At 39.8% G+C, this 25186-nt stretch overlaps 1 protein-coding gene and 1 long non-coding RNA gene across 3 annotated transcripts in view; both read left to right on the plus strand.

Moving 5' to 3' along the window:
• Positions 1–670, plus strand: part of LOC119512208 — a 37124-nt gene extending 36454 nt beyond the window's left edge. Inside the window, exon 4 of the long non-coding RNA XR_005212337.1 lies at positions 104–670. This is a non-coding gene — a long non-coding RNA (uncharacterized LOC119512208). The remainder of the gene's footprint in view (positions 1–103) is intronic.
• A 6562-nt stretch (positions 671–7232) lies between these two features.
• GKN2 (gastrokine 2) lies at positions 7233–19962 on the plus strand. 2 transcript variants are annotated; one of them, XM_037807767.1, is made up of 7 exons: positions 7233–11518; positions 11967–12162; positions 14683–14736; positions 15915–16052; positions 17879–17989; positions 18656–18812; positions 19803–19962. In XM_037807767.1, the coding sequence occupies exons 2-7, from the start codon at positions 12151–12153 to the stop codon at positions 19883–19885; spliced, it is 555 nt and encodes a 184-aa protein (XP_037663695.1). In that variant the 5' UTR covers positions 7233–11518; positions 11967–12150; the 3' UTR covers positions 19886–19962. The 2 variants fall into 2 exon arrangements, with proteins under 2 accessions (XP_037663695.1, XP_037663694.1); XM_037807766.1 differs by having other exon boundaries at positions 7233–12162.
• Positions 19963–25186: the final 5224 nt, after the last annotated feature.

A 25186-nucleotide genomic window follows, 5' to 3' on the forward strand; every position in this document is an offset into this window, starting at 1 on the left:
GTGTTTTCTAAGTGAAGTCTGATGGGAAAATGGAGGCTATGCTGGGGGCTTGGAGCCTCAGTTCATGCATGGCTCCTCTACCCCTCCTTCCCCACCTCCGCAGGATGGGTTCTCTACCTCTACTCCCTTATCTCCACCCAGCAACTGCTGCTGCCTCTGCTGATGGTGGGAGCAGGAGAGCGCTACTGCACCCTGTGTGCTGATTTCCAGAGAGGGGCCCTGGTTGCACTTGAGGATCTGCATTTGCCTGGCAAGTATCCCCATGCCCAAAGGAGCATGAAGTTAAACAGCAAATAAAAAATCGCCATGGCAGGTTGAAAGAGGGAGACTATGAAAGAAGGGAAAAAGCTGTTATTCTGCTTTTGAAACAAATGATCCCACAATTTCATTTTTCACTGGGCCCTGCAATTTACACAGCTGGCCCTGGTGGGAAATAAGGCATCTACCCAGTATGGATATACTGAAGTAGGGTATCAGAAGCTGGGGTTCTGGGAGGCTTTTAACTTGCCTGAGGTCACCTGGTGGGTAATAATGGAATAAAGCATTCCTATAACTCTGAAAGTTGCACTCTTGCCCTTATGTCTTGTAGCTTCTCCAAATGACTAGTAGAGACAAAAACGTCCAGAGGCAGGCGAGTTCTCTAAGCTAAGTGGTACCCAGGCTTCATACAGAAGCTGGACCTTTGGTTGAGCCCCATGGGTCAGACTGGACATGAACATGGACAGAGGAGGTGTCAGACCACTCCAGCTTAGGGGTGTGGCAGAGCCAGCTGGTGTGAACAGGGGTTCAGAGACTGGGAAGAGATTCCTTTATAAGAGTCTTGACAGTTTCAGATTCTCCTTTGGTCACCAAATATCTCGTTTAATCACAATTAGCAAGAGAAAAATTGAGTGGGAATTAATTCACTTATCAAGCACCTACAATTTGCTACACACTGAGTTTGAGATTTAACGTGGATTTAATCTTCACTAATAGCCACTTGAAACCTCCCTTTCTCTCTGGTCCCTGGGCTCGCCCAACACTTCCTTGAATGCCTGAAGGCTCTTTCTCTTTCACACACCCATATGAGCTCAACACCTTGAGCTCCTCCCAGTAAATTAATATTTTAGTTGGTGGTGATGGGTGTTTCTCTAAAAAGGTGATCACAATTGTTTTTTTGCAAATGACACACCTTTAAATTTGATTCAGTCTCTTCATGAAATAATACAGGCATACAAATCTCAGAGATGTTGCAGGTTTGGTTCTGGACCACCACAATAAAGCAAGTATCACAATAAAGCAAGTCACACGATTTTTTTGGTTTCCCAGGCATATATAGTTATGTTTTCACTATACTGTATTCTATTAAGTGTGCAATAGCATTATGTCTAAAAAACAATATACATACCTTAATTTAAAAATACTTTATTGTTAAAAAATGCTAACCATAATCTGAGCCTTCAATGAGTTGCAATCTTTTTGTTGGTGGAGGGTCTTGCCTCGATATTGATGGCTGCTGACTGATCAGGGTGGTGGTTGCTGAAGGCTGGGGTGACTGTGGCAATATCTTAGAATAAGACAACGATGGAGTTTGCCTCACCAATTGACTTTTCCTTTCACAAAGATTTCTCTGTAGCATGCGATGCTGTTGGACAGCATTTTACCCACAGTAGAACTTCTTTCAAAATTGGAGTCAATCCTCTCAATCTCTGCCGCGGCTTTATCAACTAAGTTGATGTAATATTCTAAATCCTTTGTTGTCATTTCAACAATGTTCACTGCATCTTCACCAGGAGTCTGTTCTATCTCAGGAGATCACTCCTCATCTGTTCAAGTTTTATCATGAGATTGCAGCAATTCAGTTACGTCTTTGGGTTCCATTTCCAATTCAGTTCTCTTGCTATTTCTACCACATCTGCAGTTTCTTCCTCCACTGAAGTCTTGGACCCCTCAAAGTCATCCGTGAGGGCTGAAATCAACTTCTTCTAAACTCCTGTTAATGTTGATATTTTGACCTCCTCCTATGAATCACGATTCTAGAATGGTGACTCCTTTCCACAGGTTTTCAACTACTTTGCCCAGATCCATCAGAGAAATCACTACCTATGGCAGCTATAGTCTTATGAAATGTATTTTTTAAATGATAAGACTCGAAAGGTGAAACTACTTCTTGATTTGTGAGCTACAGAATGGCTCTGGTGTTAACAGGCATGAAAACAACATTCATCTTGTGCAAGATGATAGAACTTTCATCTCTGTCAGAGCTCTTGGGTGACCAGGTGTGTTGTCAACAAGCAGTAATATTTTGAAAGAAAACTTTTTCTTTTTTCCTGAGCAGTAGGTCTCAACAGTGGGCTTAAAATATTCAGTAAACCATGTTGTAAACACATATTCTGCCATCCAGGCTTTGTTGTTCCATTTATAGAGCACAGGCAGAGAAGATTTAGCAAAATTCTTAAGGGCCCTAGGATTTTCATAATGGTAAGTGAGCATTGACTTTAACTTAAAGTCACCAGCTGCATTAGCCCCTAACAGGAGGGCCCTTTGAAGTTTTGAAGTCAGGCATTGACTTTTCCTCTCACCTATGAAAATCCTAGATGACACTTTCTCCTTATAGAAGGTTGTTTTCTTTACATTGAAAGCCTGTTGTTTAGTGTAGCCACCTTCATTCATTATCTTATCTAGATCTTCTGGATAACTTGCTGCAACTTCTACATCAGTACTCGCTGCTTCATCTTAAACTTTGTTGTAATAGAGAACTTCCTTCCTTAAACCTTATGAACCAACCCTGCTAGCTTCAAAATTTTCTTCTGCAGCTTCCTTACCTCTCTTAGCCTTCACAGAATTGAAGAGTTAGACCCTTGCTGTGAATTAGGCTTTGGTTTATGGGAATATTGTGACTGGTTTGATCTTCTATCCAGACCACTAAAATTTTTGCTGTATCAGCAATAAGGCTGGTTCACTTTCTTACCATTCATATATTCACTGGAATAGCACTTTTAATTTCCTTCAAGAACTTTCCCTTTGCATTCACAAAGGCCCAGCTGTCAGCATATATCTGCTTTCAACATGCCACCCTCACCAAGCTTAATCATTTTTAGCTTTTGATTTGAAGTGAGAAACATGCAGCTGTTCCTTTCATTTGAACACTTAGAGGCCATTGTAGGGTTATTAATTGGCCTAATTTCAATATTGTTGTGTCACAGGGAATAGGGAGGCCTGAGGAGGGGGAGAGAGAAGGGGAAATGGCTGGTTGGTGGAGCAGTCAGAACACACACAGCAATTTTCAGTTAAGTTTGCCGTCTTATATGGGTGTAGTTCGTGGCACCCCAAAACAATTACAATAGTAACATCAAAGATTACAGATCATAGATCACCACAACAGATATAATAATAATGAAAAAGTCTGAAATATTGTGAAAATTACCAAAATGTGACACAGAGACATGAAGTGAGCACATGCTGTTGGAAAAATGGCACTGTTTTCTCTCTGTTTGTGAAAACCCCTGACCCATAGAGATTTTGGCACTGTGAGTGGTTCTAGAGGAACTAAGCCTTATGAACAAGCTTTCTGTATTGGTTCTGGAGTTTCTGGAATTGGTTCGCCAATCTGACTAGATTTAGAGGCACTAGTGACTCCATTGCCAGCGGTAAAGGAGGGGGGATCTGATAGTATGTGGTGTGATGTGGCCATAGAGATACATAAAATGTCACCCTGAAATAATCTTAATCACATACTCGTAAGAGGCAAGGTTCTGGGTGACCATGTATTTGATGCCTTAGAACATTTTAATCAAATTAATAGTATAATAAAATTGTCTGGTTGTTACTAACTGTGCTGGAGAAAGTGGGGAAAGAAAAGGATGAGCTCAAGGCTTCAAATTCCCAAAGTCAAGATGGGCATGGTTGCTGTAATAGATAGCAGAGTCCAAGCAGTAATCAGACTTGTACAGACTTCTGGCATCAGATAGCTGATCATGATGTCCTTAGAAGAGAAAGACCTTGGCACTCTACTGAATTCTTACATAAAAGTACTAAGTCAAGTGAAGACAAATCTGACTTGAATCACCAAAGCAGAATCACAGTCCCTCAATCAATTCCCAGCCCTGAGGCAGTTTACAGACCGAAAACCCTTTGCATGAAGAGGAGACTAGCTCCTCCTTGAGTAAGGACCCTTCTGCATTGCAAAAATTTATACTTCTTATTTTTCTCCCAGCCTTCCCCAAAGGAACCTATGGCCTTTTACCAGAATGACTATGCACTGGGCAAAAGGAAGTAATCAGACTTCTGGGGGTATTACTGGACATGGGCTCTGAACTGACAATAATTCTAGGGACCTGAAATGTCATCTGTTCCACCAGTCAGAGTAGGAGCTTATGAAAGTCAGGTGATCCATGGAGTTTTATCTCAGGCCCATCTCACAGTGGGTCCAGTGGGTCCCTGAACCCATCCACTTATTATTTCCCCAGGTCCAGAATAATTGAAATAGACATACTCTGCAACTGGTAGGATGCCTAAATTGGTTCCCTGACTTGTGGAATGACAGGAAAGGCAAAGTGGAAGAACTGCCTCTTTCAAGGAAAATAGCAAACCAAAAGCAATGCTGCATTCCTGCAGAGTTTGCAGATTAGTGCCAACAAGAAGGACTTGAAGAATGCAGGGGTGGTGATTCCCAGCACACGCCATTCAACCTGTCTTTTTGACCCTATGCAAAAACATACGGATCTTGGAGGAAGACAGTGAATTATCATAAACTTAACCAGGTGGTAACTCCAATGACAGCTGCTGCTCCAGATGTGATTTCATTGCTTAAACAAATTAATACAAAATTACTATGAGAGCTGAGCTATCCATCATGAATTGGGGTGTTGTCTGACTCACCAAGTCATAAAGTTGGGGGTGCACAGAACACACCGTCATGAAATAGCAGTGGTATATAGGCGATCAGGCTTCAGCGGACCCTAACAGCACAAGTTAGTTACACGAGGAAGTGGCTCAAATGACCACGGGCCCACTCTTGTTGCATTACCTTCTCTCGCCTAGCCTGCACCTTTGACCTCATGGGGAGTTCACCTGATCGATTGACTGAGGAAGAGAAAACTCAGGCCTGGTTTACAGATGGTTCTGTGTGATCTGCAGGTACCACCTGAAAGTGGGCAGTTGCAGTACCATAGCTCCTTTCTGGGACATCCCTGAAGGAAAGCGGTCAATGGAAATCCTCCCTCACAGTGCATTACTTCCACTGATCAATGAATGCAAGGAATCCAGCTCTAGCAGATGGAAAAGGCAAGGAAATGGATTTTTTCCCCAGAACCTCTTGAGGGAATGCGGACTTGCTGACCCCCAGACCTTAGCCTAGTAAAATTGATTTCAGACTTCTGACTTCCAGAACTGTAGGAAAATAAGTGTGCACTGTTTTAAGCCATGATGTTTGTGGGAATTTGATATATCAGCCATGGGAAGCTTAACAGAGTTTGCCAAAAGAAATAAGTTGTATTTTCTTACTGTACTAATTTGCAATTTCTTAATAATTAATGGGATTGAATGTGTTTTATTTCTAGTAAATAGTAATGAAGACATTAAATAACATTTATGGAGCACATACTCTGTGCCAGCAACTGTCCCAAGTGCTTTATATGTATGACCGAGCTTAACTTTCAAATGTGAGGAGACAATTTACGGCCCTTTCTTTACAGAGTGGTTAAGTAACTTGTGAAAGTTCCCACAGAGGATAATTAGAAAACATAGAATTGAAATGCAGGCAGGATGTTTCAGGAGCCTTAACTCAATCATCTTCTATTATTGCTGCTTCTGATCAGGTCCTTTGACCACTTAAAAAAATTACATGTGTTCATTTTTTTCCTGTAGATTTGTAAAAAATTTTATAAATTGAAGATATTACTGTTTGTTTCTATATATGTTGAAAATATTTCCCTAAGTTTTCAACTTGCTTTTAAATTTTGCTTATTCTTTTTTACATTTAATGGATATTTTTCCTAGTCAGGTCTATTGAAATATAATTTATAAGCAGTACAGTTTATCTTTTTGACTGTATAACTCTATGTGTTTTGACAAACTCATGCAGTCATGAAACCACCAGCACGATCAAGAGAGAATTGCCACTGCCCACAATGAGTCCTTTGTGTTCCTCTTTAGGCGATTACTGATCTCTTTTTTGTCCTTTTAGATTTGTTTTTTCCAAACTGTCATATAAAGGGAATCAACAGCATGTAGTCTGTTGATTCTGGCTACGTTCACTCAGTGTAATGCGTTTGAGATTCATCTGTGTTATTGTGTTTCAGTGGGTTGCTCCTTTTTATTGCTAAATAGTATTCTATCATGTAAATACACTATGTTTGCTCTATGGTTCACCAGCTGATAAACATTTGGGTTGTTTCTAGTTTTTGGTGATTACAGATAAAGCTATTATAAGTATTCACATACAGATTTTAATGTGCATGTATGTTGTAATTTCCCTTAGGTATATACCTAGGGGTAGGATTGCTGGGCCATATGGTAAGTACATTTAACTTTATGAAAAATTGCCAAACTGTTTTCCAAAGTGGTTCATCATCTTGAATTCCATACAATTCCATACACAGCAATGTATGATTTTTCCAGTTGCTCTGCATCCTTGACAACACATGGAATTTTCAAATTTTTCTTGTGATTTATTTTAATGCTTTTAGGCTTAGAAAATCCTTCTGCATTCTCAAAATCAGATAAAAGTTCTCCTGTATTGTCTCCTGGATTTTTAAAAGGCTTCTTTCACATCATGTACATCGTTTACATTTATTTAAAAAATTAATTTGGATTTAATTTTGCTTATGGTAGAATCTACATTATCTTTTCCCAAATAATTAAGCCCTAGTTCCAGGGGCATTTATTGTTGAATGCTTTTTGTTCCCAACAGCAGTTTTTGAACCCTTGTTGTGATATGGCAGTAAATGACATGGCAATGAATTCATAGGCTGATGGCAACATATCAAAGTTGAACTTTGGGAGGGTTGGGGAACAGGAGAGGGATATGTCATGAACTAAATATGTGAATCACTGCATGTTGACTTAATTCAGAGGTAGAATTCAGGATTATTAAGGAAATAATTGATTGCTTATATAATAATACATAAAACAATAGGTGAGATATATACATATATATATTTATTTATTTATATTTATTTATTTATTTATCATTGACAGATATTATGTCCACTACAATTTGTATTGTGGATTATCATATCATTCTATTTGTGCCTCTCTTCTGGTGCTTAAACATTTTCTATCTTTTCATAGTTTTTTAATGTTTTCTGCTAGACAGCAAACTGAGAGTAGAAACTAATTATATTTAGTTCATCCTTCAATCCCTTTTGGAATATTTTCTAAGAATATTTTTCTGTGGTAGGCATTCATTGAGAATGGAGGGAAAAAGTAAATGAGGGAGCACAGGGAAAGAGAGGAGGAAAGAAGCAAAGAAGACAAAAAGGGAAAAGGGAGTATGGAAGGAAAATGTGATAAAAGGTGGAGAGGCAAGGGATGCAAAGAAATATCAGGAAAATGTAATCTGTGACAACTGAGTGCATTGAACCTCTTTTTACCTCTGTGACCATTTCATTCCATCAGTTGGGATATTCCCTTCACATATACAATTAGAAAAGGCTGGTTTGTAAAAAAAAAAAAAACTGTACAATGAGTTTAATGTCAAGCTAAGAATTTGAACTTTGCCTTAGAGTTGACAGGGCATTTTTAAAAGTCTTGGAGCAGAAGATCAATGAGGGCAAAAAGGTGCTTTCAGGCCATGAATTAGTGGTGATGTCAAAGATGGAATAATGGGCATCCTGAAAGCAGGAAGATAATTTTGGTCTTTTTGCATAGACTGGCTTCTTGTCCTTGGCACTCAGCTAAGTTTCATTTCCCTCACATCTTGTTGGGGCCATATGACCGGTCCTTTCCAATGGACCGTGAAAGAAGTGGTCCTTTTTCATTCAAAGAAGTTAACAGCACATAATTTCTTCTTCATGTTGTCTGTCTGAGCCCCCATTTTCTGTCTGGATGATGCCAGGATAACCATGAAATACATATTGAAGATGGGGAAGCCTCATAAGAAAGAAGCCGGAATCCACAAGTCATTGCTTGGAGAAGAGCCACCATGATGAACACCATCTGCATTGGACTTTATGTGAGGGAGAGTTGAAGTTTATTTTGTCAAATCACTGTGATTTGGGTGTTGCTTATTATACCAGCTAGTGCCAATTATTCAGAATAAAAAAAGTTGTTGCAATAGGGACAATGTGCGGTGGTGAGGGCAAGGAAGGAAATTTGGGTTGATGGATTAGAAACAAAGATATAAATGGGAGAGGCATGACTGAGAAACAATGGAAGAAGAATCAACGATAACTTTAAGGTGAGCCCGAGAACCTGGAGAAATTGTCAATAGAAACAATAATGACCAGAAGAAAAGCTAATTTGGGGAAAGAATGCAACAATTTTTATTTTAGATATGTTGAGTTTGATGTATTATAGTATATCCAGATGTAAATTCCCAGCAAATAAAAAAGATGCAGAAGTAAAAAAAAAAGAGGAAAGGGAGAGGGAGACGGAGAGAAAGATTGTAAAATAGATTTAGGGCTCATAATTTAAAAGGCAATGGTTAATTAAAATGGCTCTAAACTTATGTGAAGAAAGTATCTTAGTTTCCCAGCTGCTATGAAAACTATCACAAACAATGGGTTGACTTAAACAATGGGAATTTATTGGCTCCTGGTTTCAGAGGCTAGAAGGCTTGTTTCCTCATGGGGTCTGTAGCATTCTGACTGTTTGGTAATCCTTAGATTCATTGGTTTTACTGTCACACAATCCTCCAGGGTGATACACGGATCAAGAATTTGCATCCTCCAAATTGCATTACTGTGAACTGTATAAAGCAAAACATCTCACAAAAATTATACATAGAAACAGACAAAAACACAATAATAGATTTTTAGCATAGCTCTTAGAATTACTTAGATTGAAAACTAGGAATGAAATAGTCTATTTGAAAAACAAAACTAACATTTTTAATCTAATAGAAATATCCACTAAAAGCATGCAATCATCATGTAGTGGGAAGAAGGAACCAATAATGATAAGAGAAGAAATCAATGAAATGGAAAATCTACAAGAAGAGCCAAGAAAAATTTCAAGAATAACAAGGTGGGAGGATTTTTTCCACCAGATATCAAAATTTACTTGTAAAGACAGTGAAATTCAGACTGTGAGATATTTCCATTTGGATAGAAACAGATCAATAGAACAGAGAGATAAGAAGCAGGCAACACACAAATGGAAACTACATGAAATAATAAATTAGTAGGAGAAAGCTGAAATATGCAATCATAGATACTGGACAATTGGATAACCCAAATGGGATGGCCTAATATCACACACAAAATTAAGTTATAGTAAAATTAAATGTGAAAACAAGACTTTAAGAAAACATAGAAAACTACATTAAAGACCTTGGAAAGGTTTCTTATGCAAGACTAAAAAGCACAGAAGACAGAAGAAAGGATTGCTCATTTTGACAACACGAAAATTTCAAATTTCCATATAATAAAAGACACCATAAACAAGTTTAAATGACAAGCAGTAGAGTAGGAGATTATCCATCAGAGAATTCTTCTGTAGGATATAAAAAGAAATCCTATACATCAATAAAAGCTGTGCACATACATTAGAAAAATAGACAAAAGATATGAACCAGAAAATTATAGAAGAGGAAAATTGAATGGTCAAAGTCATGAGAAGATAATTTCAGTAGTCATCAGGGTACAAATTAGTACCCAATGAGTATCACTTCTTGCCCATCTTTTGACAAAAATTTAAAAGCCTGGCAACACCAAGTGTTGACAAGATGTGGTAGAACCAGAACACTTGACATTGCCAGGGTAAGTGTAAACTGGTTCAATGCCTTTGGGAAACAATTTGGAATTATCTAAAATGGTTGAAGCTGCACGGCCCCTGTGACCCAAGGAACATTCTTGAACACATATATAAACGGCTGTAGCAGTGCTGTTTGTGTCAGCAAAGCAAGGGCCTGTAACTAGTAGAGTGGATAAATAAATGCTGATACTTTCATACATTAAAGGATTATTTCAAAAGTTTCAGTGCTTTACCAATTAAAGAACACTGGACTGAGAGATGATCTGAGGGATAGTCTTACCTTTGCCACCAGCTACAGATACGACCTTGAGCAAGTTCCTTAACCTGATTGGGTCTTAGTTTCCTTATGAGGGTTTGGACAGGACTTGAAGCGGCTCCTTCAAGCAACTCACCCATGGATGTTCTAGAGGTCCACACGCCTGTGCCCCTTCTCTGAGCTAAGGCATCAGCATTTCTGAGCTATGGGTACAGCCAGGCAAGCTCCATGAGGCCTTTTCATGTCAGCGATTTTCATGCCCTCAGGAAGGAGCCGTTTAGCTCTGACATGAATTTCATTCATAGCAACCTTTACAAACACAGCGTCTGGCTCCCTCTATTTAAAAGTTTTCACCCCTGAATTGTGGGTAGGCCTATTTCCAAATCTGGTTTTTGGTCAAGGAACATTCCAGAAGCAGAAGTCTCCTTGCCATTATCCCCATCTCAGCAAGACAAGCAGTTAAGCTTATCCAGCAACTAATCAGAGAGGCAGCATGGTGCTTTTCATTAAGAACGGACTCTGGGTCAGACTGGACTCAAATTCCAACTCCTGCCCTTAGAAGCTATGTTACCCTGAGTAGTTACTTAACGTCCCTGTGCCTTAGCTTTCCTATCTGTAAAATGGAACAAGACTAAAATGGTAACATATAGGGGTGTTATGAGGATCAAATGAGTCAACATATGCAAAATGCTTTGAAAGTGCTGGAATATATTAAGTGTGCCACAAAAGCTAGCTATTGTCATCATTAAACCAAGACCCCTGGAAGCAGGAGGAGGACAAAATAGAGGGTAGGGTGCAATGCTTCTCTCTGCCCTCATATTTATAGGCCTGGGTTCTGGCTTGCTTTTTGGGTCTTTGGAGCCAGATATAGGAGAAAATTTGCAGATGAGCTACAGAATGGTAATTCCCTGTGCTGCTCTTATCTCAGAAAGATTTAACAAAGCCTCACATTTTACATCCTCTCTAGCAAGGTAGGGGAACTCCAGGAAGCTAAGAAACCCCTAAATTGCCCACGTCTTTTTTAAATGTTCCGTTTTTGTTTTTGTTTTTGTTTTAAAGCTGCTAATAAGGGAAGTCATTGCAGCTGTAGACCAGGGACATCATCTATGTTATCTCTTTGTTTAGTGCGGAGATTCTCAATCTTCCACAATTTTGCAGATTATAGGCAATGTTTGTTTTTGCATTTCCCCACCTTCTGAGTTTATGATCCCACTTTAACACTTGCCATTTCTAATTGTGGCATTATAAAATTTGCATGTATTAAACTTTATTCTCTCTTTTTTTTTCTTAGTCTGAAAATATCTCCGTGCCCCTCAGGATAGCTGGAGACATATGACTCATGGTTTTCATGGAGTTTGAGGCAAGGTTTGATGTAAAAATTTGGTTAATCCTGGTAACTGGGCAGAGTGCTCTCTGAACTTCTTCTTCATAAACCTCTGGAATTTGGCACCAACTTTAAAGGGGAGGAGAAACAAAACTATAGGACTGTTCTCCAAGTGGGACCCCAAGCTCAGTCCTCACCTCTAGCTTCAGGTCTATTCCTTGGGGGAAGAATTCAACAAGCAGAACACAATGAAAAGACATTGACTGGGGGTACAACTCAGGTCTTAAAGAAGGATTTTACCTTCAGAAGGAGATATTAGGAATATGCACTTATACATCTATAAACTATATGTGTAGAATGAGCATCGTGAAACATTTTTAAAGGGTGGAAATTGAAGTCTCAAGTATAGAACATAGATAAGCAGGAATATTTACAGAATGCCCAAGTGGTGAATTTTCATAACTGACTAATGAACTTCATTCCTATCAGGTTATGTGGTTGGGTCTCAATCCTGATAAAGGAGTTTGCTGGGTGTGTCAGAGATAGAGACACAGCCTTTTCCAAAGTGATAGTTCGGAAAAGAGATTTCCACACCTTAAAGCCAATATAAAAGCTAGAAGTTGCATCTGGAAGCTTCACTTGCTCCAGCACCTACTTCTTCCCTGCAGGCAAAATGAAAATCCTTGTGAGTATTTGTCTATATTTCTCTATCCTCTTGTGGTGGCTGCTTGGCTACTAGCAGATGATGTCTGTCTCTAATACGCCTTGAATTTCAGAGGCATTAGATAATCACTGTGCATGCTTCTAAGAGTAGGGTTTAAAATGAAGTTTCTGTGGTTGAGTAAATTATTTTCCTGGCAGGAACAGTGTTGAATATTGCCAAATACTTATTTGTCCATTTTCTATTTTTAGGTGCTTACTAAAAAATACAAAGAAAAAATTTGAAAATATTTAGAGACTTTTAATTGGAATTATTTTTAATAACAGTTCTTCATTAGCTTTGGAGGGAATGTAGGCATTTGAGAATAACTGCATTTACTATCCAAAAGAGAAGGCATAATTTAAAAAACAATCCTATTGGTGATAATAATAATACAGCTGTCATTTCCCTAATGTGTAGTAGGCCCTGTACTAAGCATTTCACATGAATAATCTCTTATATTCCCTGCAACAACCCTATGGACTGGGTGGTATTATTCTCCATTTTACCATGAAACTGAGGCACAGAGAAAAGTGGTTTTCCCAAGGCAGTGAATGTGGGATTTAGCCTTGGAATTTACCCATCTTAGGCTCCATGTACAGGACCAGCCATGGCAATATTTAAATTTCCAGGGGGCTTGAGGGACCACAAGGGAGAGCATTCTTGCCCTCACCAACCCGCTCTTCCAGCTGCCTCACGCTGATCCCAGTTTCCCACTGTTCCACACTGCAATGCCCTGCGGACAGTGACTATGTTCTGATCTGGAATGGGATTCCTTCCCCACCCGGAGAGTGAGGACGAGGACTTTCTGGGGAAGCTGGAGCCCCCTGACAGGGCGGCCCTCCAGGATGGGCAGTCCAGCTGTGGGGCCAGTCTCCCCCAGCCGAGGTCCCAGGGAACCCTAGATCCCGGCAAGGGCTTTGCCACCTCCTTCCAGGAGCTTCCGATGACCCGGAAGTGCTCAGAACCAGGCGCTCATGGCATGCCAGCAAGTGGAGGAGGCTGGTGTGCACAGGGGTGTCCCGTGTCCCAGGCCTGCTCCCTGAGGAGCCTCCTGGCCCGGAAGCTTCTGCTGCTGCTCAGGAAGGCAGGGCCCAGCTGGATCTGGAGAGCCGCCCACCCCAGGAGGCCCCCGACCCCCATCCCCATCCTCCCTGCACTTTGTGCCCCAGGCCTCTGTCACGACCCATGTCCCCAGGGGTTCAACTCCTCCCCGAGCATAACTCTGAATATTTGAAGGAATAAGATGAACATCCTAGTTTTTAAATAAAAAGCAAAGCAAAGGCAAAAAAAAAAAAAAAAAAAATTCTCACCTGCTGAGAGAGAATGCCAAATGATAAGTACTTCCATTAAGGTGTTAATGCCTGTTAGCTTAAAGGGTTACCTCTCCCAAGGTCTGTCTATTTTCCAACAGGCCTAACCATGGTGTATTAAATGCAGTGTTAGATAGGTGGATATTTGGGGGCAGGGGATACTTCATGAGCTCTCCCTAACATACATACAGTCCTCCACCCACCTGTTCAAACCTCCGCCTTAGACCTGTTCAGTAGAATACGTGGGAGCATCAGAGGTTAGTAGAGCTGGCCTAGGGTGAGAAGAAGATGTGTCCCCATGAAAGCTTGCAGGCTGGATATCTACATGGAAATCTTGTTGGATTCTCCACCCCTGGTGACCAGGAGAGAAATGTCAGAGGTGGGATGGAAAGGGCAATAGAAAAGACCCACTGACAGCCTTTAAAAATATTTGCTCTTCCCACACTTCCCCTCTATCAACAGTTTTCAATGATAGTGCAATGCACTATTGAGGTTCAGGAGAAGAAAGTTCACAAAACCGAGGTCAGCATGTTGGATTAGACTCATGTAAGTATAGAAAAATACTTGAACTGCCTCAATGTCAATGTCTTGGCTTGCTGGTCGGATGCTTGTCTGATGATATCAGTGAGGCCTGGTTGTAGGAAAATATGGAGGTTTTCCTTGATGTCAGCCTCAAAAGTTAATAATGTGCCCAAGTATCTTACTCTTGTAGTTTTCCTTAGAAACTCATGGTGTCTCTATCATCCATGAATCCATTTTAAATCTGCTTTAACGTCTCAGTCTCAAAAAGTTAAGGAATTTTGGACCAGAGGACACAACTTGTCCTTGTAATCAAAGCTACTGTGAATCATAGGGTATTCCCATAGGAAAATGAGCCCTTCTTCACTGCTTGACTGCCTCAAATTGTTTCTGGAATAAGAACACATGCCTATCTGGAAGATTACAATGTTGAGAAGGGTTGGGATTTGAGTGGCAAAGTAGAATCCTTGTGTCTGACAAAAAAGCATGAACTCAGTGAATATTAAATGAGTGAATGTGTGTTTCCCACTTCAGACATAGGTTTTTGACCATCCATGACTACCTACCATTGTCTCTAGGTGTATACCTTCTGAGATATTTATGCTTTTTCTGTCCAGTGTCTCCTCATGTCCCCTAACCTATAGAGAATGGATATGACTCATCTGTTTTTCAGGTGGTGTTTCTGGTGGTGCTGGCCATCTTTGGTCCCCAATCTCATGGATTCGAGGTTAGTTAGTTCATTATGGGCTTTATCTCTTGGAGATATTGGGGGGAGGAAAGAGAAGGGAATACAAGGTCATTTGAACAATGGTAGAGAGTCTGTATGTCCTATCTTGGATGGAATTCCTAAAATAACTAATAATGGAAGCAATGAGGTTGGCTATTTCTCTCCAAATGCAATATCTTAAAAAATGTTACTCCTTATTTTAAAATGTGGTTAATGTCATTTCTCCTCTGATGTCATTGCTTCTCTTATATGTAATATAGTAAACCACGAGGAAGATATTTATATTCTTTCTCTAGCCTGAGCTCTTGGTCTGTGGTTCCAGGAGAGAAGTTTCAAGCTCCAATCCCTTAATCATAGGAGGCAGAAGACTTTACTTATTATTTTTTAATTTTTTAAATTAAATTCAGTTTTATTGAGATATATTCACATACCATATATTCATCTATGGTGTACAATCAACTGCTCACAGTACCATCATATAGTTATGCCTTCATCACCCCAATCTATTTTTGACCCCTTTCCTTACACCAGAAAGAATCAGAATAAGAATAAGAAATAAAAGTTAAAAAGAACACCCAAATCATCCCCCCCACCCCACCCTATTTTTCATTTGTCTTTGTCCCCATTCTTCTACTCATCCATCCATACACTGGATAAAGGGAGTGCAACCCACAGGGTTTTCACTATCACACTGTAAGCTACACTTGTAAGCTACACTGTTATATAATTGTCTTCAAGAATCAAGGCTACTGGATTGGAGTTTGGTAGTTTCACGTATTTACTTCTAGCTCTTCCAATAGATTAAAACCTAAAAATTGTTATCTATGTAGTGTGTGTGAATGTCCACCAGAGTGACCTCTCGACTCCATTTGAAATATCTCAGCCACTGAAGCTTTATTTCGTTTCATTTCACACTCCCGTTTTGGTCAAGAAGATGTTCTCAATCCCACGATGCCGAGTCCAGATTCATCCCTGGGAGTCATATCCTGCATTTTCAGGGAGATTTACACCCCTTGGAGTCAGGTTCTACATGGGGGGGAGGGCAGCGTGGTCACCTGCCGAGGTGGCTTAGCTAGAGAGAGAGGGAGAAGGCTTTATTTTGTTGGGAGATTGGGAGGGTTGGCTTTCAAATGCATATGATCTGTGGAAGAACTATTGTGTCTTTGTTGCAAATCCAGGTTTATAACGTCTTCACCCCAACCAATAATGGTGATGATGTTCAGGAGACAATGACAATTGACAATGAAAAAAATATTGCCATCGTGAACATCCATGCAGGATCCTGCTCCTCCACCACGATTTTTGACTATAAACACGTAAGCAGCAGGGGAATATTCATATTCTTCCGGGCCTGTTTTTAAAGGTCAAAGGGGGCAGCCGTTTATTATACATTTGTAGTCTAAGATATATCCTTGCATTTCTCAAAGAATATCCTCACTTTTGCTCTCCTTTAAATAATCAAGCAATCAAACAAAAGTATTTCTAAGAAAAGATATAACTGGACACATGCAAGTTTGCATGCCCTTTTCAGGGAGAATCAGAATAGTGATGCTACTGTACCCTCTAAGAGCTCAGAAAGTGACCAGAAGGGTGAACAAAACCCAAAACAGTGCCTGACATACAAGCCCTTAAAAATATTTGTTGAATCAATCAGCGAATGAATAAGGGCTTCCAATACAAAACATTATGCAGAAAAAGAACCATCATGAAAAATAACAATCACAGAAGAGCAGAAATCCAGAACAATTATGTACATTTAATTATGTACATAGGGTATATAATAAGTCATGTTTCTTCCATATGAAGGAAAGCATGTGACTAAAAACAGTACTATTTCCAAGTTTTAGTCACTGGTATTAATAGTCAGATCAGAAACCGGCTTGGAAAACTTATTCTCTTCTTCATCCATTTATTCATTTGTTTGTTTTCTGTTTATTCTGCCAACACTAATTATGGGCCTTCTTTTGACTAGGCATAGAGCTATGCTCTGGGATATAAGTAGGTCATGGCCATCATACCGGACTTTCAAACGTACTTTTCTTCTCCTTTTCCTGAAAAAACCTCCTCACATGCTTCCTCTCCACTGGTTTTGGAGTATTTGAAAGAGAGTTTAAAAGGAGGATGCACTGAAATTGTTTTTAAGCAGATGTCAGGGAAATACCAAAAGTGTCCTTGAAAAAATAGGGTGGTATTTGGTTTAGTCCTCTTCCACTATCATCAGGATCTCCCTCAGTCTACTTTTGAATTTCAGGAACTGACAACTTGTGAGAATTTTAGAACAGGAACTAGAAGGGTTCCCATTATATACAGTCTTGTGGGTTATATAATGATTTGTAATTCGGTAGAGACACTTTCCAGTCTGGATGAGGATTAGATGGTCTATTGGTCTTTCAATCCCAACTTCTACCAACCCATCCCTACCAGCCAGCTTGGGTTTGGGGTGGAGAAAGGATAGAGAAAACGGAAGAGGGAGAGGCGATGATAAAGGAGGGGAGAATGGATGAACACTGTGTTTGTGATGGGGGTGGTGAGAGTGGGGGAAGAAGTAAGTTTAGGGTGGCTTTGCAAGTAGCACTGTCCAATAGAACTTTCTGCAATGATGGAAATGTTCCGTATCTGCATTTTGCAATAAGGAAGCAGGAACCATTTGTGGCTATGTTGTACTTGAAATGTGCTGTAGAAGGATTACATTTTTAATTTGATTTAATTTAATTTGAGTGTAAATAACCACATGTGGCTAGTAACTATCATACTGGACAGCACAGTTCTAAAGAATATTGTATATGCTCCAATATTGGGGGAGAGGAGGGAGTTGTGCAGAATGCCATCTGTAGAAAGAGACAGAAAGTTGCTCCTTCTCAATATTTTCATACCCCGAATGGCAGACTCTGCTTCTGTTACAGGAAAAGTCGAGTAAACATCGTGGGTTCACAAATTTCATAAAGGTAGAAGTGACAAGTAAAAAAATAAAAATAATGTTTGAAAGAAGTCAAGTGGATAGAATGGACTGCAGATTGAAAAGCAACCCTATGCACTCACTTGTGTTTGGTCAAGTCTTTTCTCCAAGGAGCAGGCATTGTCCTCACCAGGTTCAGAATCAGGGAATTGGGGTGGGGCAGTAACTTTGCTCTCGCTGCCCCAGGGCTACATCGCATTGAGGCTGCTCTCCAGAAGAGCCTGCTTCATCCTGAAGATGAACCACCAGGCCATCCCTGCTCTGGACCAACTCCAACGGTACATCTATGAGAAGCAGGTAATTCTGGGCACCTTTGAATATTCTCCATTCTTGAGCCAGGCAGTACAGCTGTCTAAGGAGACATGAAGGTGCTGGAGAAGATCAAAACATTATTCCTTACCATGGTGTGTAATATGGTAGAAACTATTAAAGTGTTTACACTTTTACTGTTCTTGAGAGCAGAAGTACGTCTGTTTTCTTGATTTCCACCATGAACCCTAAATTCAAGAACTTATAATAAATTCTAGCATCTTTTAAAAAAAAGGCTAAATAACCTCTCTTCTCAGAGAAGGGCTCTAAGAAATAGTGACTGTCAGAGAAATTTGTAAAGTTATAATATTCATTGACATAAAGATGCAAAGAAACAATGTAGTATTGTGAGAGTAAAGGAACCCTGCACTGAGGCTGGAGAACTGGGATTTAATTCTCCCTCCATAACTTCCCATTCACATCATCTTTGGCATGGGATTTACCCTCTCTGGGTTTTGTTGCCATCAGAGTAAAATAGCATTGTAATAATGGGGCCTCACGGCAGACAGAGTGGTCAGAAAGAGCAGTCTTGAGGTGTCTGACTGCTTTCTGGCTAAGAACCTGAAAGAGAAAAATAAAGTCCCAATTTAGAACAAGGTATGCCAGGTTGTGTCATCTTAGTTTCCCCTGCCCTGCTCTATTTTACTGACCTAGGCTCTGAAGAGCATGTTCTCCAACAAATACACCTGGGTCAAGTACAATCCTCTGGAGTCTCTGATCACGGATGTGAATTGGTTCCTCTTTGGGTCACCCATTGAGCAACTCTGCAAACATGTCCCCTTGTATAAGGGGGAAGTGGTTGAAAAGAAACGTGAGTACCAATTATTTGTTCACCCAACATTTTCTGAAAGCTCACAGTGTGCCAGGCGCTCGGCTAGGTGGCGTACGAAGGACAAAAAATATATAAAACATGAGTCAATGCTGTTAACTTTAAGAACTAAATACCCACCATGCATAGAAAGTGTGCTGAATGTTAAGGAAACAAAAGAGAATAAACCTCTGGCTTCTAAGAAACACATACACTAGTAGAGAAGTTGACAAACACAGAGGATGGAATGGAAAAAATATTCCTGGGATGCCAAGGAAAAATGAATAGATTCTCTTATGCTTTCACATGTAAGAATTTAAAGTAGGAAAATGTCTTCTGTGCCCTTAGAATAGCATATTTTAGAGATGGTAGGAAGGAAGTTGCTGAGAAACATTCTCAGAATCTAGAATATAATTGGTCCAGGTAAAAGCAGGTGAAATGCATTGACAGACAAGGAATAAGAGCTTTAGTTCTTTCAGGTAATATATGTTACGATAGTTATTACTGGTATTTTTACACATTTTGTATAATGTAGTCACTACTGGTAAATATGGTTGTCTGGCCAGAGTGAAAGAGAGGAGGGCCAACAGATGGTGAATGCAACAAAAGTAATTCCCCAGAACAGTGGAAGGTAGATAAAGAAGAAGAGAATTAGCATTCATTACATTTTTATTGCCCAGAAAAAATTTTTAAATAAGATATGTTTTTAAAAGTAAGGTCATTAGTACTTATATGTAAAGGTAAATACAGATGTCAGAGCATCAGCCCATATTTAGCCAGCCAGCCCTTCCAGAAATTGTCAGTCTTACATATGCTAATATGTGATTATCCTTTGCAATACAAGTATAGCTAAAATCTTGGGTCATGAAATCACTATTTATTTGGGGGGTAGTTAGCATGTACATCCCTTAGTCAAAACTTTTAAGCATTGGTTTATTGCATTCTAATAATATATATCATATTGCTCTTTCTTTTAAAATTTCCCTGGTTCAGAGGATGTCGGCGCTAGAGGCTGTGCAAAGGCTGGACTCCTGGGCATCCTGGGAATTTCCGTTTGTGCAGATATTCACTTTTAGGTATTGGGACATTGATTTTGCTTTTTTTCAAAGAAATGCACTTTTGGTGTCCACTCAGATGCCAAATTCAATTTTTCTCAAAGCTTCAACTAATTTTGAGATTAAATAGTAAAACATAAATGCTAAATATTTACAGATAATTTGGTGTTTGCTTTTTTTTGCCACAGCAGAGGGAAAACAAACAATGTTTATGTTCTTCTTGTATCCCCTTTTCAAACAACTTGACTGCTCAGATGAAGGGAGCCATCCCCTCTGACAGAGTGCTCAGCTTTGAGGGCCATTCCCATGCGTTTTGGCTGGACAAAGTGGTAGACTCAACCTTAATAAGCACTATCATGATACATATTGTACTGGGGAATAGGGCGAGGAGGGAGGAAGGAGCACTCATCTCCCAGGGAAGGAGGCCTCCTACTGAATGTCTTAGCAGGAGTGGAACCTGCCCCAGAATGCCTAGTCAATATAAAGAAGGAAAGCAATTGCCAAACCAAGGGCAAAACGTGTGCAAATTCCCAGCTAACATAGCTGGGACATCTGCCGACTGGTCAGCTGGATAAGTTCGGGACAAAGAAGAACTGCTTTAGTAAGCACTGTTCCCTGTCTTAGATGACGTCTTTTCCTAACACTGCGCCCTATTTCTTAATAACCGTCAGTGAATTTATTTTAAGATACCCGAAGACAAACCTACCAAATCAAGGAAATTGTTTTTTCACTGGGGAAATAAGAGATTTACATGGAAATATTTGCTAATGACCATAAGGAGTGCATAATAAAGAGCTAAAGGAAAGGTAGAGTGTATTATCTAGGACTTCAAGTGATAGAATTCAATCAAATTAGCTGAGGCAAGGGGCAGGGGAGGTTTATTGCCTCAGATAATCAACCATGGAACGGTAGGGTTATTTTGGTCTCGGAGAGGCTAGGTGCTCAATTCTCAACTTCCATGACTCAACACACTCTCTCTCATATGTCAGCCTTAGTATCTTACACTGACTTCCTCCATGAGGATAGACCCAACATCACTGTCAGTCCCGAGGTTCCCATCTTCCCAGCTTCATTACCAGAAATGAAAGGACTCTTCTTTAGTTCTAAATTTAAATTAGTTCTAATTTCACATATCTATGGAAATGACCATAATGGACCCACTCAGGGCACAATCTCATTCCTGTGGCCATGATGGGGGAGAGGATCTTATGGTTGACAACCTCCATTAGAATCTACTGCTTAGAGATGTGTTATCCTCATTACTTTTTACCATATTATTCTCAGTTTTTTTAAATTTAATTTTATTGAGATTGTTCACATACCATACAATTATCCAAAGAGCCAGAGTGCACAATCAGTTGCCCATGGTACCATCATACAGCTGTGCATCCATCACCACAATTTTTTTCCATTTTTAGAACATTTTCATTACTCCAGAAAAGAAATAAAGACAAAAAAGAAAACTCAAATTCTCCCACACCCCTAACCACTGTCTCTCCATTATTGACTCATAGTATTGGTATAGTACATTTGTTACTGTTGATGAAATAATGTTAAAATACTACTGACTGTAGTACATAGTTTGCAATAGATATGTATTTTCCCTGTATACCACTCTATTATTAACTTCTAGTTATAGTGTCACACATTTGTTGTAGTTCATGAAAGAGATTTCTAATATTTCTATAGTTAATCACAGACATTGTCCACCACAAGAGTCACTGTTTCATACATTTCCATCTTTTAACATCCAACTTTCCTTGTGGTATCATATGTGATTCTAAGCTTCTCCTTTCCACCATATTCACACACCATTCAGCACTGTTAGTTGTTCTCACAATAACGTGCTACTGTCACCTCTGTCCATTTTCAAAACACTTAAGTTCAACCTAGCTGAACATTCCGCTCATAATAAGCTACTGCTCCCCATTCTTTAGCCTTGTTCTATAGCCTGGTAAATTATATTTCATGTCTATGAGTTTACATATTATAATTAGTTCATATCAGTGAGACCCTGCAATATTTGTCCTTATGTGTCTGACTTATTTCACTCAGTGTAGTGACCTCAAGGTTTCTTCATCAACCAGTTTTTTTGTTTTGTTTTGTTTTTTTAGGACGGTTTTGTTCACCTACCATATATTCCATCATAAGTAAACAATTGATGGTTCCCTGTATAGTCACGTATTTATGTATTCACCACCATCACTGCTATCTATATAAGGACATCTCCATTTCTTCCACAAAGCAGGAGGAAGAGTCAAAGAAGGTAGAGAGACAAGAAAAATAAAGAAAAAAATATGACAACTAAAAAGCAACAAAAGGAAAGATAGAATTAAACTAGAGTAGAATAAGAGTCAGACAACATCACTAATGCCAAGAGTCCCATACCCCTCCCTTATGTCCCCCTCTTATAGGCATTTAGTTTTGGTATATTGCCTTTGTTACATTAAAGGAAGCATAATACTGTATTACTGTTAACTATAGTCTCTAGTTTGCATTGATTGTATTTTTTCCCCAATACCACCCTATTTTTAACACCTTGCAAAGTTGACATTCATTTGTTCTCCTTCATGTAAAAACATATTTGTACATTTTACCACAATTGTTGAGCATTCTAGGTTTCACTGAGTTATACAATCCCAGTCTTTATCTTTCCTTTTTCCTTCTGGTGTCCCACATGCTCCTATCCTTCCTCTTTCAACCATACTCACAGTCATCTTTGTTCAGGGTACCTACATTGCTGTGCTGCCATCACCCAAAACTGTGTTCCAGATCTCTCACTCCTGTCTTCTTATCTGTCTGTAGTGCTCCCTTTAGTATTTCCTGCAGAGCAGATATCTTGTTCACAAACTCTCTCATTGTCTGTTTGTCAGAGGATATTTTAAACTCTCCTTTATATTTGAAGGACAGTTTTGATGGACATTGGATTTTTGGTTGGCAGTTTTTCTTTTTCAGTATCTTAAATATGTCACACCACTTCCTTCTTGTCTCCATGATTTCTACTGAGAAATCCACACAGAGTCTTACCAAGCTTCCTTTGTATGTGATGGATCGCTTTTCTCTTGCTGCTTTCAGGATTCTCTCTTTGTCTTTGATGTTTGATAACCTGATTATTAAGTGTCTTGGAATAGGTCTATTCAGATCTATTCTGTTTGGGGTACACTGCACTTCTTGGATCTGTAATTTTATGTCTTTCAAAAGAGATGGGAAATTTTCATTGATTATTTCCTCTATTATTGCTTCTGCCCCTTTTCCCTTCTCTTCTCCTTCTGGGACACCCATGACATGTACCTTCATGTGCTTCATGTTGTCATTCAATTCCCTGAGATGTTGCTCATATTTTTCCATTTTTTTACCTATCTGTTCTTTTGTGTGTAGGATTTCAGGTGCCTTGTTCTCCAGTTCCTGAGTGTTTTCTTCTGCCTCTTGAGATCTGCTGTTGCATGTCTCCATTGTGTTTTTCATCTCTTGTGTTGTGCCTTTCATTTCCATAGATTCTGCCAGTTGTTCACCCAGTGTTTTCTTTATAGCCTTCATCTCTTTTGCCATATCTTTCCTGAACTCGTTGATTTGGTTTTTGATTTGATTTAGCATATTTCTTTGCAATATTATTGAAACAATATCTCAACTGTGTCTTGACTGAGGTGTAAGTCTGTTCCTTTGACTGAGCCATATCTTAATTTTTCCTAGTGTAGATTGTAGTTTTCTGTTGTCTAGGCATCTGATTTCTTTTTTATCCCAAAAAGATTTTCCCAGACCAGAATGGATTCATATCTCAGAATAGGGTTTTATTCAGTTTCAGGTCTCCCTGCTGGTGTGTCTTAGAGATTAACAGACTTTCCTGTGAGGCCTCAAGCTGCTGTGCTTTTCCTAACCTGCCCAGCAGGTGGTGCCTGTCAGCCTGTAGCTCCCAACTGGTGTAGGGAGGTGTGGCCCCTTATTTTCTGTTTTGGCTGTTTTCCCCCAGGCTCTGGGGTCTGGTTCTAAAGGGAAGACTGGTAGTAGAGCTAGGCCCCACCTCCTTCCTCTCAGGGAAGATACATCCCCCAGGGAGTTATCATCTGCATTTGATTAGCTCCTTTGTCTCTCTGGCTCTATCTCCTCCTCTGTCTGGGTAAGAGTGCTGCAAACTGAAAATGGCCTAGGCTCTCTCCACTGAGTCCCTCTGGTTGAGAGAGAGGAAAAGGGACAGAAAGCCCCCTTTCAGAACCAGTTCATGGCCTCCCAGTTTCACCCATCAACCAGAGAGCACCTGGTCTTCTGGGCTCCCCCTCCCAGGAAGAGGAGTCTTCTGGCTCTTTAAGATCAGTCATCACTAAAAGCCTCTGTCTGCTTGTTGGGATTTGTAGCTAGTATTCAGCAGTCCACATTTGTTAATTAAAACCCCAGTTGGAGCTGGGATGAGCTATATTCACTTGCTCAGAGGGTGCTACTTTCTCCTACAGCGAGGTTTTGCAGCTCAGCCTGCTGTGGGGGGAGGGGGCTCCTGGCACAGTTCCACAGTTTTTACTTACAGATTTTATGCTGCTATTTCAGGTATTCCTCCCAATCCAGGTTGGTATACGATGTGTGGACAGTCACGGTTGTCCCCCAGCAGTTATTCCAAATTATTTACTGGCTATTCCTGGTTGTTTATTAGTTGCTTCAGGGGGACTAACTAAATTCCACTCCTCTCTATGCCGCCATCTTGTTCCTTCCTCTATTCTCATTTTAAAGCAGAAATTTGAGTTCTGATTTTCCTAACTCCACTTTCTCTAAGACAATTAACCCTTATTGCTGCTCAGTGTAGCAGGTGGAGTGGACCATGCACATGCCTAAAAGGTATGTGTCTCAGTGGAAACTACAAGGAAACTGGCAGAAGGAGCTCCTTCTTAAAGGTAGAGGATAGTAGAGGACTCACTGGATGCACAAGTCACAGACACTCCCTGGGCTGTGAGGGAGAAGGAGCAAACCTGGACCAAACACAAAGCATCAAGGATGCTGGAAGAGCTTGTCAGGCTACCAAACCTGGACCAAGAGAGCAGCCATGTTCAAAATACGAGTGTGCCAAAGGAGTTTTTACAGGAAGTTTGTGAGACTTCTATTTTCCTATGAAGTTTTACTCTTCTTAATAAACATCATCATAAATAATGTACAACATGACTCATTTATTCATTTGAGCTAGAATTAAATACAACTTTTCATTCAGAACTCCTAGGATTTGAATATGTGAATCCAAACAGGTACTTAATTATGAAATTTATTTGTAAGGATAACTGACCTGATGAATGAATTCAAACACTAATTAACAGAAACACAACAAATATATAAGTTGGTGAACTA

Source organism: Choloepus didactylus, chromosome 17, assembly GCF_015220235.1.
Source record: "Choloepus didactylus isolate mChoDid1 chromosome 17, mChoDid1.pri, whole genome shotgun sequence".
Classification (NCBI taxonomy): domain Eukaryota; kingdom Metazoa; phylum Chordata; class Mammalia; order Pilosa; family Megalonychidae; genus Choloepus; species Choloepus didactylus.